Source organism: Eschscholzia californica, unplaced genomic scaffold (genome assembly GCF_041429995.1).
Source record: "Eschscholzia californica isolate CP2 unplaced genomic scaffold, dmEscCali1.0.p SCAF_1, whole genome shotgun sequence".
Classification (NCBI taxonomy): Eukaryota; Viridiplantae; Streptophyta; class Magnoliopsida; order Ranunculales; family Papaveraceae; genus Eschscholzia; species Eschscholzia californica.
Window position 1 is genome coordinate 18,209,396 of NW_028238198.1, and position 14,748 is coordinate 18,224,143.

A 14,748-nucleotide genomic window follows, 5' to 3' on the forward strand; every position below is an offset into this window, starting at 1 on the left:
AGAAGTATGTTTCACGACCGGTGAGAAAATCTCATTGTAGTCGACCCCTTCTTTCTGTGCATAATCCTTGGCCATTAGTCTTGCCTTATACCTTGTACCCTTGATTTCGGAAGAATCCTCTTTCTTCTTGTACACCCATTTACAACCAATAACAGACTTACCTTCGGGCAATGGGACAACCTCCCATGTCTTGTTCTTGTGGAGAGACTCCATCTCTTCTTGCATAGCAACCAACCAACTCTCTCTTTCTTCCGCGGTAATAGCTTGTTTGAAGGTGACCGGCTCGTCGTCTTCCACCGAGAGTGCATATTCAACCACATTTGCCTGCCCGTAATGCCTAAGAGGTTTGTCTGAGCCTAACCTCTGTACCGGCTTATATAACCGTTTCGGCCTAGTGTGTACCGAAACATCCTGCTGCTGTTGTTGTAAAACTTGTGTACCTTCCCCTTGAACCTCCTCATGATCGGGTTCATCAATTTCCTCATCCTGAGTATCATCCTGATGCTCCACCTGATCATGATTCCTAGAAACCCGTTGGTCTTCGGCTTCTACTTCCACTACTTGAGCTTTAGTAGACCCAACATCACCACAACTAGGCACCGTAGCTTTCGCCATAGCTACAATAGATGACTTATCAAACACCACATCTCTGCTGATTACAAACTTCTTGTCTTCCGTACACCATAGCCGATAACCCTTGACTCCTGTAGCATATCCTAAGAAAATTGCCTTCTTTGCTTTATTGTCAAGTTTGTTACCTTTAACATGGTAATAGGCCGTACAACCGAAAACCTTAAGCCTCTCGTAATCTGCATGTTCACCTGACCACACCTCGTAAGGTATGCCGCCATCTAAAGAAGAATGTGGAGACCTGTTCACAATATAACAAGCTGTAGCAACAGGTTCCGCCCACCATTCTACGCCTAATCCCGAATTGGAGCGCATACATCTAGCCTTCTCAAGTAGTGTACGGTTCAATCTCTCTGCGACTCCATTCTGCTGAGGTGTGTTTACTACTGTCCAGTGCCTCACAATGCCTTCCTGATTACAAAACTGCTTGAATGCCCCATCCGTGTACTCGGTCCCATTATCCGACCTTAACGTCTTCAGCTTTCGACCAGTTTTGTTCTCAACCATTGCTTTCCACACCAGGAATGTGTTGAATACCTCATTCTTATGCTTCAGAAAATAAAGCCAGACAAATCTCGAATGATCATCAACGAATGTAACAAAATACCTGGAACCACCCTTGGAAGGTAACTTTGCCGGTCCCCAGACATCGGTGTGTACGTAGTCTAACACCTCTTTGCTCCTGTGCTTGCTTGTAGAGAACGTCACCCTGTGTGCCTTCCCGAACACACAATGCTCACAAAACTCCATGCAAGGCTTCTTCATGTCCTTCAACAAGCCTTTCCCGCACATCAAAGATAGACCCTTTTCTGACATATGCCCAAGGCGCATATGCCAAAGCCTCGTACTAGCCGTTGGATCCCTTCCACTGATTCCTACTGCTACATCTCCCGTAATTGTTGTCCCCAAAAGTTTGTATAAATTTCCGTAACGAGTACCTCTCATTACCACCAAAGAACCCTTAACGACTTTTATGGAGCCATTCTCTATAATTATCTTACAGTCGTTCCGCTCCAACACACCAAGGGAAATTAGATTTTTCCGCAAATCGGGTATGTGTCTTACGTCCGTCAATGTTCTCACCACTCCATCGTGCATCTTGATCCGTATTGTTCCGAGTCCCACAGTTTTACATATACTATCATCACCCAGTATAACTGTACCACCATCTATACTCCTATAGGTAGTAAACCACTCCCTATTTGGGCACATATGGTGTGACGCCCCTGAATCAAGCATCCACTTATCGAAGATCTTCTCAGACACCTCTGTCACCGAGAAACATTCGTCCGCCTCTTCTTACAGATATCCCGCCTCTTGCATCTCTTGTTTCTCCTTGTAGCCTTCGTTCTTTTGCTTCAACTTTCTTTTTAGACAAGCCGCTTTAAAGTGGCCAAGCTCACCACAACTAAAGCATGTTTTCTTGAAAGAGCCTCTAGATTTGGATCTAGATTTCCCGCCCTTTCCCTTTCCCCTTTCATTACTCCTCCCCCTCGTTACAAACAACCCTTGTGCTTGATCCTTGTCTACTCCACCCGACGCCATACTACTAGTAGCAACCTTACGGAGGTCATCCGCTAATAGCGAATTTCTCGTCTCTTCCATGCTTAGACTATCACCAACAAGCATCAAAGTTTGAACAAGGTTTTCATAGGATTTAGGCAATGAAAGTAACAATATGAGGGCTTGGTCCTCATCCTCAACCTTAACATCAATATCCTTCAAATCTGAGATAATCCTGTCAAACCTATTCACATATTCCTGAATAGAAGAACCCTCTTCCATTCTACATGTGAATAATTTGGATTTTAAGTAGACCCGATTCGTTAAAGTTTTCGTCATGAAACTGCTTTCTAGTTTTAACCACACACCCGCCGCCGTTGTTTCTTCGTCTACTAGGAACGCCACGTCCCTCTCAAGACACAACATAATGGTAGCCCGTGCTTCGAGATCTAACTCTTCCCAATCCTCATCTGACATATCTCCTGGTTTCTTTCCCGTCAACGTCTTGTGTAATTTCTGCGAGATTAACAGATTCTTCATCTGCATCCGCCAATAAGAAAAATCGTTTTTCCCATTAAACTTCTCTATCTCATATTTCCCTGCTTTAACCGTACCACTTCTCGATCCCATCTTCTCTTCGTTCAATCTCAACAAGGCTCTGGTACCAATTGTTGGAACTAAAAGTCGCGGAAGCTATCGAACATATCCTAGAAATTGATCCGATTATGAAGATTAATCGAAAAGCTAAGTCAAAATCAAATATGTGAACAGAATTTAACGAGGTTCGGTTTTAAAGCCTACGTCCTCGGGCGAACAAGAAATCTTTATTGAAGGATAGATGAAGACGACTCACACAACCCGCAAGTTCGTCCCAAGATGGTACCGTATAGAAATTAACCTTCTATACTAAATCTTCGACGACCGAGAAATTTAACACCGTTCAAAACTATGAACAAAAAATCTCTCTTACTTGCTCTCTCTAAAGAAGAGTTGTGTTTGTTGTTGTGTTGGTGATTTTTAGTGGTGGAACTCAACCCTATTTATAATAATAATATAAGCCGAGAATTAGTAACCAATTTGTAAGCCGACTCCAAATTGAAACCGCCACAAGCATCTAAACTGCCAATTGCCAAAACCAAACCGCCTATTGATTTGAAACCAAAACCGCCTCTTTTGAATTAGAAACTAGCTCTCACAATACTCAATTAGTCATGTTGAATATTCTGTCTATTACTTTAAATTTTAAAAATTATAATAGTAGTATTAACCAACGCTTTGTTTTTTTTTCATTTCATTTTGGTGGGCAGATCCTAGAACCCGAAACCTGTCACGGGTACCCGAGTCCGTTAGAACTCGCGGGTACCCGATACCTGAATGCGGCTTTAGTCCGACCGATCCGATGAAATCAACGAGTCGGGTACGGTTTTGAAGTGCTACCGGCATCCCGCACGAGCCCACCCGATAGTCTTTACCCGACATAACCTGCTTAATAATGTCATCTATTTATATGATAATACCTATGCACATTATGTGTATGCGTGCTTGTATGTATTTATGTATGCATGTGTAATATATATATATAGATATACTTTTAAAGTATTTGAAGTGTATAATGTATATATATATATATACATATATTGTTGTCCAAGTGCGGAGTGCCCTTGACACAACATTGTCAAAAGAAACTTAATTAAAATTTAGTTTCGATAGAAATTTCAGTACCATCGAAATATAAATATTTTTGTCATTTCGACCGAGATATTTTCAAATTGAGGTGAAAACCCGATACTCGACCGCCCGATACCCGAGAAACCTAAAAAGTTTGACGGACTTGGACAGGTTTTGGACACTAGGATTTTTTAAATAACCCGCCCAATTAAACCCGAAAGTCTGAATGGACAGAGAATCTCAAAACCCGACGGGCCCGAACCCGATGAATGACATAAACCCGACCGGCCCGACTCGGACCGATTCCCACCCTTACTAGATCCTACTTATTTAGAACCAAAGGGAACATCTATCATAGAAGGTTGAGTTGTATTAACTATTAAAGAGTTTGGTCTTAACTGAAAGCCATTAAGTTATGATCTGGAATATACATTCTAGTCTCACAAGGAACAACTTTGCTAAAATTCAAACTTAATATTGAACATATAATTAAAAAAAAATTGAGATCAAGCAACAAGGATTAAAATGATCAGTATTTTTGTTTAATTATTGTTTTTCTTTTTGAAGGTTGACTATTGCAGTCCTTACAAATTCATTGATACATTATCAAGATGTGATAAACACGATAACCACCTGAACTCAACCATTCTAAACTACCTGGCTTAAAGCTCATCTAAACTAGAGGTCTAAAGCCTATCAAACTATTTTATTTGTACTTTTAATATTTCAAGTTCAATAAACTATGAATTTCACTTGAGCAATCATTTGTTGGCTACTTTAACACTTCCGTTCTGAATCGAACCTGAGACCTCCAGAATTTCATAATACGTGTCTTACCAATTGAGTTATCAGTTTTGGCTAATTACTGTTTTTTATTGACTTGTTTATTTATTATTTTTGTAATATTAACACAAAAATATAACAAATATGTCGTTGTTGTTATTTCTACGTACATTTTTATCATCCATAATGGAATATTTACTTTCTTTGTTGTTGGATCGAAGAAATAATAGGAAATAATTTGTAGGAAAAGTTTTAATTATATTACATCTAACCAACTTCATAATTTATGCACTCGCGATCCTCCACTACAGTCTGTTTTTATATTGACAGTGATAGTCATTACATAGGCGTTAATATATCAACACGACGCGACGAACACGATAACTGTCGAATATAAACTTTAGAGAAACGACTGCCTTATCTAACTACTTTATTTATACCAAAGTTCAATAATCTTGGATTTGTACTTTCTTGAGATCGAATCTGAGACTTTCATATTGCGGAGTAGATGCATTATAGACTTAAAGTTGGCTACTAGTGGGTAGCTCTACCATAGCCTTTTAAAGTATTTTCAAAGTCAACATTTGGTTGCCCAATTGATTGATGGTGTTGATATAAACTCCAAAATTCTGGAAGTCCCAAGCTTGACTTCCGACCTTTTAATTATTGGTTTAACTTGTGCAGTTATAATGTTTATCACGTCTTGATGATGTATCAATGTCTTGCAATGAGTCAATGACTAACATAGATAATAGTCAGTTTCTAAAAATAACAGTACTTGAATTTTATTTTATTTTTTTACTGATTGAGATTCAGTTTTGGACCTATGTAAGAGTTTTTTTTTTAGATGAAAGACATACGTGAGAGTTTAGGTATGGATTTAGGTCCACATCTTGGCCTGAGTAGACTTAGTACACCTCGTGGTGTACTCTCTTGGGTCCCTTAATAGTGATATTTGACCTACCAACAAACAAAACAATACCATTATTTAAACGTGAACCAATATTTGGAAAATTATGTCTACCCAATTACAAATTATATTACATGAATATGAATGATTGAGAAAAGAACTTCCATAGTTTATCTAGATTATTGAGTATCTATAATAATATAAAAAAACAACACGCCAACGTCACTAAAGGTTATATTAGTTGTTTATTGACGCTTCAAATAGTATTATACTTGTTTTTTGTTGATTTTTCATTCCCTTTTGAGGAAATATATTTTAACCAAGTAGATCTCAAAGCTGTAAGATACTGTAATTTAAATTCATATTTGTAGATCTTTTCATAATACAACAACCAATAATGTATTGTATTTATAAAAAATAAAATTAAAAAAAAAATTAATGTGGATCGATTAAGATTTGACTATGGGTGAGGTCAACTTCATTAAATCAGAGCCTTAAGTATTTGATTGATTCCTAACCGTTTGCCTGTTTACAAAGAAAGGTGAGCAAATAGTGTCATGATTTGGACCAATTGGTTATCAAGGACATGAAATTATAAATAAACAACACAAACTTGTTAGGAAGAAAAGAAGGGGTTGAAGAAGTGGTTGCCTGCATTTCTCCTCTCCATCACCAACTACATCTGTCTCCTTGCTACAAGGAAGAGAGAGAGAGAGAGAGAGAGAGAGAGAAACATAAATAGAATTTTTAGTCAGAGAAAGAGATTCCTTAATATTTACTTAGATCTCTCTTTCTCTAATCTTCTTTCAACTTCAAATCAAACAGAGTCTTCTTAAGAGGTTGAACTTGAATGGGTAGTAGAAGTGGGTATGTGAAGAATCAGAGATCATTTGTAATTGGATTATGGGTAGTTTGTTGGTGCTTTGTTATGGTGAATCAGATGGGTTTGGGGAGTTCACAAAGACTCTTGAAGCTTCCTCCTCTTCATGAGATTACAAGTTTGGGTGATCATGATCATCAGACAGTACTTGGTGTAGATGACCATGGAGAATTCTTCAACCATAAAGGGAACTCTTCTTATAACCCTGTTTGGCCTGTGAGTCTCTCTCTTTCTCCCTCTCAAATTAGTTTTTTTTTTTAGTAAAGATCTATCACCCATATATGAAATCTCATCTTTCTTTTCTTGACAATTTAAGTATGTTGAATTTATGGACCCCATAAAGAAGTTTCATGAGCCAAAAGGGACTCTAAACTTTTCTATTTGTGGTTGTTGTCCAGTTTTCTACATCCTCAGAAGTCTCTGGAGAAATGTTTGTCTCTCTAGAAAGTAGAAACATTCCTTAAGTTTAGAGTATACCCAACAAGTGAAATACAACTCCAATCCCCAACAATTACTTTTTACTAATCTTGTTCTGATAATTTGACTAAACATGATGATATACTAATTTTGGTAAGGATGGTGATGGTGGGCTATGCAGGAGATGGAGTTTGGGTGGAGATTGGTGGCTGGAACCATAATAGGTTTCTTTGGTGCGGCGTTGGGGAGTATAGGAGGGGTTGGTGGTGGTGGTTTCTTTGTTCCTATGCTCACCTTGTTCATCGGTTTCGACCCAAAATCCTCTATCACCATTTCAAAATGTATGTTTCTCTCTCACATACTTCACTTGAGCCTCAATTCCATACTATTATTAGTATCAAAGATGCAAATTTGTTGCTCAACTTCCCAATTTACTCTCAGAAGTTGTAAAATTGTGTGTACTAATAACACGACTCTACTTTTCTTTAGGCACAATCACCACTTTTACATGTTAGAATTCTTTGATGATTTTGCTTGAGCCGCGGATACCCGAGGGGTTTAAGTGTGTCTTTACTTTCATTTTTATGTTCCGCTAAGTCCAATGGTTTACAGGTATGATTATGGGAGCGGCTGGGTCGACTGTGTACTACAATCTGAGGCTTCGGCATCCAACAATGGACTTACCCATCATAGACTACGACCTCGCCATGCTCTTCCAGCCCATGCTCATGTTAGGCGTTAGCATTGGAGTAGCTTTCAATGTCATGTTTGCTGATTGGATGGTTACGGTTCTACTCATCATCCTCTTTATCGGTAAATAGGTTCTCATCCTTGAAATACATTTCTTTTTCTCTTCCAATGCCTTTCTTCTAGTTGCTTGTACGGTTGGTAATATTATAGAAGGATTTCTATCTCTTCTATCTGTATTTGGTTCTCCTTTAACATCAACTTTCTACTCGCTTTGTTTCTGTCTATCTTTAAAACGAGAAGCTAATCTACTCGCTTATCTTGATATATTTGTACTAGTTACGTCTACGAAGGCATTTCTGAAAGGCATTGAAACGTGGAAGAAAGAAACATTAATGAAGAAGGTGAGAATCTCCCTTACTTGCTCCTCTTGTCTCCCATACATTTCCTGTTGCCCCTGCTTAACAAGATTTTGAGCTCCGTTGCTCCACTTACAGGAAGCTGCCAAGATGTTAGAGGAGTCAGATACCAAATCAACAGGTCCGTCTGTGTTAGCAAATCTTAGGGTTTACATTATCAACAATTTCTATGAACTCGTTACAAAGTAAATTGAAGAAACAATCTGACCCAATTTCAGAAAGACTTCCGTATCGCGACATCGGAAAAAAAAAACGATAACGAAAAAACTTTAATCTAATGGCGTTTCTTGTTTTTGCTAAACAAGTGGGCCCATTTTAAGGCTTTCAAGAAATGCACTAGCCGAGGCATACTAGGTTCTGCCGAATAGTTCTCCTTCAGCTAAAACAAGAGCACCTGATTAGATGATGTTTAGATAACTTTGAATGTAAGAAAAAGTATATTTCGACTTACTTGTACCTTGCATTTCAGATGATCCCGAAGAGGACTACAGACCACTTCCAAGTGGTCCACCTGTTTTACGGGTTGACAAGGTAACAGCGAGACTCTTGAGCTATGATTTTAGATTTTACAGTCTTTTCAATGTCTCTTTTTTCCATTACCGTCGTCATCGTCGTTATACAGGTGACCCTGATGGAAAATGTTGTCTGGGGGGAATTTTTTGTGCTTCTGTTTGTGTGGCTTGCATTTCTTGTTGTGCAGATCTTTAAGGTCAGGTGTTTGATCCTAAAACCCGAAATACATTACTTTTACTAGATTTAGCCTCTCCTTAAAACCCGAAAGATCCTTATTCTGACTCTTACGACCAGATTATCTCTGCTTATGCTCTTCTTGAATATCCATGCAGACATATTCGACAAGATGCTCTGCCGAGTATTGGATTCTAAACTCATTGCAGGTAAATCTTCTATGCGTAAAAAAGTGTTGGTTTTGCTCCAAATCCCACAAAACACATTATAAGAACAATGCGTTTCTTTCCTAGATATGATAATGTAGTAATGTACTTCCAGTGTTTGCTCATTAGAGGTAATTGGATCGAAGGCCTAATTTTTGCTAGCTCTGGTAAAAAAGACATGTCAGTATTTTTTTAGGCTTGGGCTCCTTGTGCAAACCTGTAAATAGCATGTGCAGATTTGGGGAAACCTTATTTTGTGCGACCTATGTTTTCAAATTAAGAACATCTGACTTAGAAAGTTTTGGCCATTTTCCCATTAAATATTAGACCTTAACGTAATATGAATGATGATTGAGCACCCTCGGCGAATTAGTGGTTCTCGCATCATTTCTAGAGATCAAGGGGTATAACGAAACTATTTTGTAATGTGAAGGTACCTATAGCTGTTTCTGTGTCACTCTATGAAGCCATCTGCTTATACAAAGGAAAGAGAGTGATTGCATCAATAGGAAAGGAAACATCGTCCTGGAAAGTTCACCAACTTATATTTTACTGCCTCTGTGGGATAGTAGCCGGTATAGTTGGTGGACTATTGGGCCTTGGGGGAGGCTTCATCTTGGGACCTCTTTTTCTTGAACTAGGGGTTCCTCCACAGGTACTTTGAACTCTTCCCTGTAAATTTGATTTTGTAACTCCGTATAAACTTGCATAATGGGCGATATCCACATTCATGATCTTTCCAGAAAACGTTTTCTATTGGATGAGATGTTATGTTTTGAATGTATAGCGGGGAGATTTCAGTTGTAGGACTTCAAAGCAGAAGAGGTTGTCTGAAATGATTCCTCGTGCTATTACATTATTTTATATGGAAGATTAGGAACAAGTTGGTAGCAACAAACATCGAAAAAACACTCTTCCTTTGACAAATGACTATTCTTCTCAAACCAAGTTCATGGAGTGGAAGTAATTCTTCTTCTTTTTTCTGCAGGTAGCAAGCGCAACTTCGACCTACACTATGTTATTCTCCTCCTCCATGTCAGTTGTACAATATTACCTTCTGAAACGCTTCCCCGTTCCATATGGTATGTGATCGCACTCAAATTCCTAGAAATTATTTAAGAGAAACAAACTTGCTTAACAAATTATTGGTGCAGCTGCATACTTCCTGCTAGTTGCCACTATTGCTGCTTTTACTGGACAGTATGTCGTGCGAAAGATAGTAATGTTGCTTGGTCGAGCGTCTTTGATCATCTTCATCCTCGCTCTAACCATCTTTGTCAGCGCCATTAGTTTAGGTAAATACATCTCTTTCTCTATTAAGCCAGCATTTGTTCTTCTTTAAGTTTGAATTAGGAATCTGACTCGAGATCCAAATTGACTCGTTTCGGATCTCAAAATGTTTATTTTTAGTCTGACTCGTATATCTTACTCGCATAAATGGTTCACTCGGGTTGATTTACTTTTGAGTCTGACATGGAAATAAGTTTGAGGTCGTTGTTCGGAATAACCTTAAATGACTATTTTGCCCAATACAGGTGGAGTGGGGATAGTAAATTTGGTTGAGAGGTTGGAGCAACATCAGTATATGGGATTTGACACTATGTGCTAACTTCTCCTTGGTTGTTCATCTACCATTATAAAGCATGTTTTTACACTCCATTTTCATGAGAGAAATGTCAATGTATGTTGATTTCTCTCCTTATATATCTGTCAAAAATTTTAGCCAAGTAATCTACATATTTTATGCCACAATCCAAATTGGAAGTTTTGTTATGTACATCAAACCTTTTGCACATTTCATGATTGTTCAACTAGTAGTGTGAGATACTAGAATTTAGTTTCTTTGTTGTTCTTTCCTTTATGTTTGATTCAGAAGAATTGAGTTTTTCACCCAAATCATATGGAGTATCTTGCCATTTCATTTTCATGGAAAACCAACTAGTTTGCACCAAATTCAGACTCAAGAGGAACTAGAAAGTCGACTTCAAAATCATTTTTTTTTTGTCAAACAAGTCAAGACCAAATAACCTTATTTGCATTGCAGCAAACGATAAGACCTAAAAAGAGAGTACAGCTTTAAGTTCGGAAACGGAGCCGCAACAACATCTGTGCACCGTCTTCAGCAGTTAATTCTATATTTTTGGCAGAAGCTTATTAGAAGGAACCGTCGACTCTCCTGCAAAAGAATTGGAACTTAGTAAAGAACAATTCAACACGAATAGCCCAAAACCATTGATCAATTTATTGGTATGCCAACTTTAGAAACCAATGCCAAAGTTGAACTGAGTTTTCATTAAACCATCAAATGAGTTATATATACTAGCATAAACAATTAGTATTGAGCATTGTTTTGGCATTGCAATTGAACTCATTGATGGATTCTCCACTTGTGGACCATTTGTTGAGTAGCTTCAAGTGACTACTAATAAAACAAGTTCACTCAATTAATGAGGTTGGAATTATTTAAGAGAGTAAAGAAACTCACTAATCCATTCTCCACTTGGGGGCCATTTGTTTAGTTGTTTCAATTGACTACTAATAAAACAAGTTCACTAGGTTGGAATCATTTAAGAGAGGAAGTAAATGGATCTATGACCGCTCAAAGTTTTCTTCCAAAGAGAGATAGCTAAGGTTGGAATCATTCAGTTTAGAGTGGCGTTGCCTTGTTAGGTTTAAATTTTGATACTAATATCAAATAAGGAACATTTATAGTTCCTAAGAGAGATAGCTAAGATTTTGATACTCCAAAGAGAGGGAGCTACTTCCATTTACATTGTCAAATAAGGAATTCCAGTGTTGGGTTTAAATTTTGATACTCATATTTAATAAAGAACTTTCCTTATTAAATATTTTAATATTTGATACTCATATTTAAATATTTGATACATTGTGATACTATAAATATTTAAATATTTGATACTCATATTTAAATATTTAAATTTTGATACTCATATTTAAATTTTGATACATTGTTTTAAATTTTGATACTCATATTTAAATTTTGATACATTGTTAGCATTGTCTTGGTACTATAATTGAAATCGTTAATGACAAAGACATGATCCAACTGTCTTACTCACAAATATTTTATTCTACATTCAATTGGTATAGTGCACTTACTTCAAAGGTGTTATCAAGAAATTCAAATATAAGATCATAAAAGCAAGATTCAAATATAAATATTTGATGAGAACTTTTAGATTCATTTTGAGAAAGGTGACTTTAACAATAATAAGGGGTGCCGCTCCCGCTCCTTATAAACTTTCCAATCTAAAATATTAAAACAAAAGACAGGAAGATCATTAAAGAAACTCATTATATATACATAAATATATTCCTTCTATATATACATAAATATATTTCTTCTCTAAATTATTCAAAAATTACTTTCTATAAATAATCATATACGTATTTTCGATTGTTTCTTTTCAAGTTAGATATTTTCATCATAAACAATAGAATTTATTCAAATATGGTAAATTTTGTTTTAGAAGGGACCTTAATTTTAATCTTCCATACGACATAATATAATATATATACACATAATACTTCAGGGCCAATATAAAGTGATTGGCCAATACAAAAGAAATTAACACAACATGAGATTTTGATACTCTATAGAGGTAGCCAAGAATTCCATTAACATTCTCAAACAAGGAATCTTAGTTTAGAGTGTCGTTAGGTTTAGATTTTGGTACTAATATCAGAGGGACTTTGATACTAATATTTTGATACTCCTAAAGAGAGGTAGCTAAGATTTTGATACTCCTAAAGAGTGTCCTTATCAAAATTTTTAAAGTTGGGTTTTCATGTATATCAGCGAGGCAGTGTATCAGTGGGATTAGAGTTTTAGTAGCTATATAAACTAAAATCCTAGGAATCTCTAATAAGAGAATTCTCATGAATCCCTTGTGTAACTGGTTTGCTTCTTAGAATGGAAATCATCACCCCATTTTTGGCGGGAGTAGGTATCACCAACCGAACCACGTAAATCTCTTGTATTCTGTGTGATTGTTTATTTGTTATTGCTTTTCTTGGTTTACTCGATTTCGTCGCAACATTCTTGATGTGTTCTCATTGCTCTTCGTAAAGGTAAGTTATCTTGTCCAAATATCATATACCTCTCTATGTTTCTCGTGATAATGTTTCACCATCTTTTCGTGCATTTTGCACTTCTTTGCTCCCCGGTTATTTCAATCATACTTAGTCGCTTGTCTCATGAACAACTGATGCTACAGTCGTTGGATGTGGATGGGTATTTACTCTGAAACATAACCAAGATGGAACCCTTAGTTGTTTAAAAGCACGTTCGGTTGCAAAAGGGTTTACTCAAACTTATAGCATTGATTACGACGAAACCTTTTCTCCAACGGCTAAGTTGAACTCATCCGGGTTCTCATTTCCCTAGAGCAAATTTAGAGTGGCCCCTTCATCAACTTGATATGAATAATGTTTTTTTTCACGGAGATCTTATAGAAACTATATAGCTCAACATCCTGATTTTGAGTCCTCTAATGACTTGGTGTGTCATATGAAGAAATCTATCTATGGACTCAAACGGTCTCCTCGGACATGGTTTGATAAATTTAGTTCTATAGTTACTTCTCAAGGGACGATCCTAAGTCATGGCGATCACTTCTTTCCTTTATAAGAAGACTTCTCGAGGGATTGTCATCTTACTTGTGTATATTGATGATATTGTAGTTATAGGGAGTGATGAGGAAGGTATGCTGATCCTGAAACATCATTTAGCCACTCATTTTTGTACAAAGGACTTGGGTAACCTCCAGTAATTTCTTAATATTGGAGTTGATCATTCGAAGCTTGGCATTAACTTGTCACAAAGGAAGTATGCTTTAGATCTCTTAGAGCAAGCAGGTTACTGGGATTGCAAACCCATTAACTCTGCTATGGTTCCAAATTCTAAACTTTGTCCTGAAGTTGGGGAGTTACTTGCGAACCCTGAAACGTATAGCAGACTTTTATTGAAAAACATATCTATCTGACTATTTCTCGACCGGATATATCTTATGTTGTGAGTATTGTAGCCAATTCATGGCTAACCCTCGTGGTTCTCATATTGATGCAGTGATTCGGATCCTAAAATATATTAAGGGGGCACCATGCCAAGGGTTACTATATCGTCCTCATGGATACTTGAACATTGAAGGATACACGGATGCGGATTGGACTAGATCTCCATCTAATCGACGCTCCACAACAGGGTATTGTACCTTTGATAGGGTAACCTAGTTGCTTGGAAGAGTAAAAAACAATTTGTTGTTGCTCGGTCTAGTGTGGCGCATACCACATGTGAGTTTGTCTGGTTGAATCTTTTCAAGCAGAACTCGGCTACTCCTCCTTCAGTGCAACTCCTCTTTATTGCGATAACTAAGCTGCTATTCGATCACCACTAGTCCAGTTTTTCATGAGTGAACTAAGCATATAGAAGTGGATTGTCACTTCATTCGTTTCGAAACTTCAAATTAAAGAAATATGCACCCTTTTTGTTTATTTTTCTAATCAACTCAGACATATCTTCACTAAGGCTCTTCCTAAGAGTTAGTTAGAGAGTGTATTTAACAAATTTAGAGTGTTGAATATCTACCCTCCATCTTGAGGGGGTGTTGAAGTTAAGACTTTTATATGTGTGTGTGTGTAAATATAGTTAATGTATGGGTAGTATAGTCTTTACAAATTATCTTTTTATCTAGGCCTTTTCCAAGTATGAGAAGAAATAATCAATGACAATTTCAACTTTTCTCCGCTCTCTTCTCCACTATAGATCTTCAACAATAACAAAATAATTTTGTAATGTGAAGGTACTGATAGCTGTTTGTATCACTCTATGAAGCCATCTGCTTATACAAAGGGAAGAGAGTGATTGCATCAATAGGGAAGGAAACATCAGCCTGGAAAGTTCACCAACTTATATTTTACTGCCTCTGTGGGATAATA

The 14,748-nt window shown here is 37.1% G+C and overlaps 1 protein-coding gene across 1 annotated transcript; it reads left to right on the forward strand.

Moving 5' to 3' along the window:
- Positions 1-5,552: 5,552 nt before the first annotated feature.
- Positions 5,553-10,686, forward strand: LOC147564810 (sulfite exporter TauE/SafE family protein 3-like). The gene is made up of 12 exons (XM_086650079.1): positions 5,553-6,590; positions 6,973-7,132; positions 7,404-7,604; positions 7,818-7,882; positions 7,976-8,018; positions 8,367-8,428; positions 8,520-8,606; positions 8,743-8,793; positions 9,224-9,445; positions 9,779-9,872; positions 9,945-10,085; positions 10,326-10,686. Exons 1-12 carry the CDS (start codon positions 6,345-6,347, stop codon positions 10,397-10,399), a joined length of 1,446 nt encoding a protein of 481 aa, XP_086506205.1. The 5' UTR covers positions 5,553-6,344; the 3' UTR covers positions 10,400-10,686.
- Positions 10,687-14,748: the final 4,062 nt, after the last annotated feature.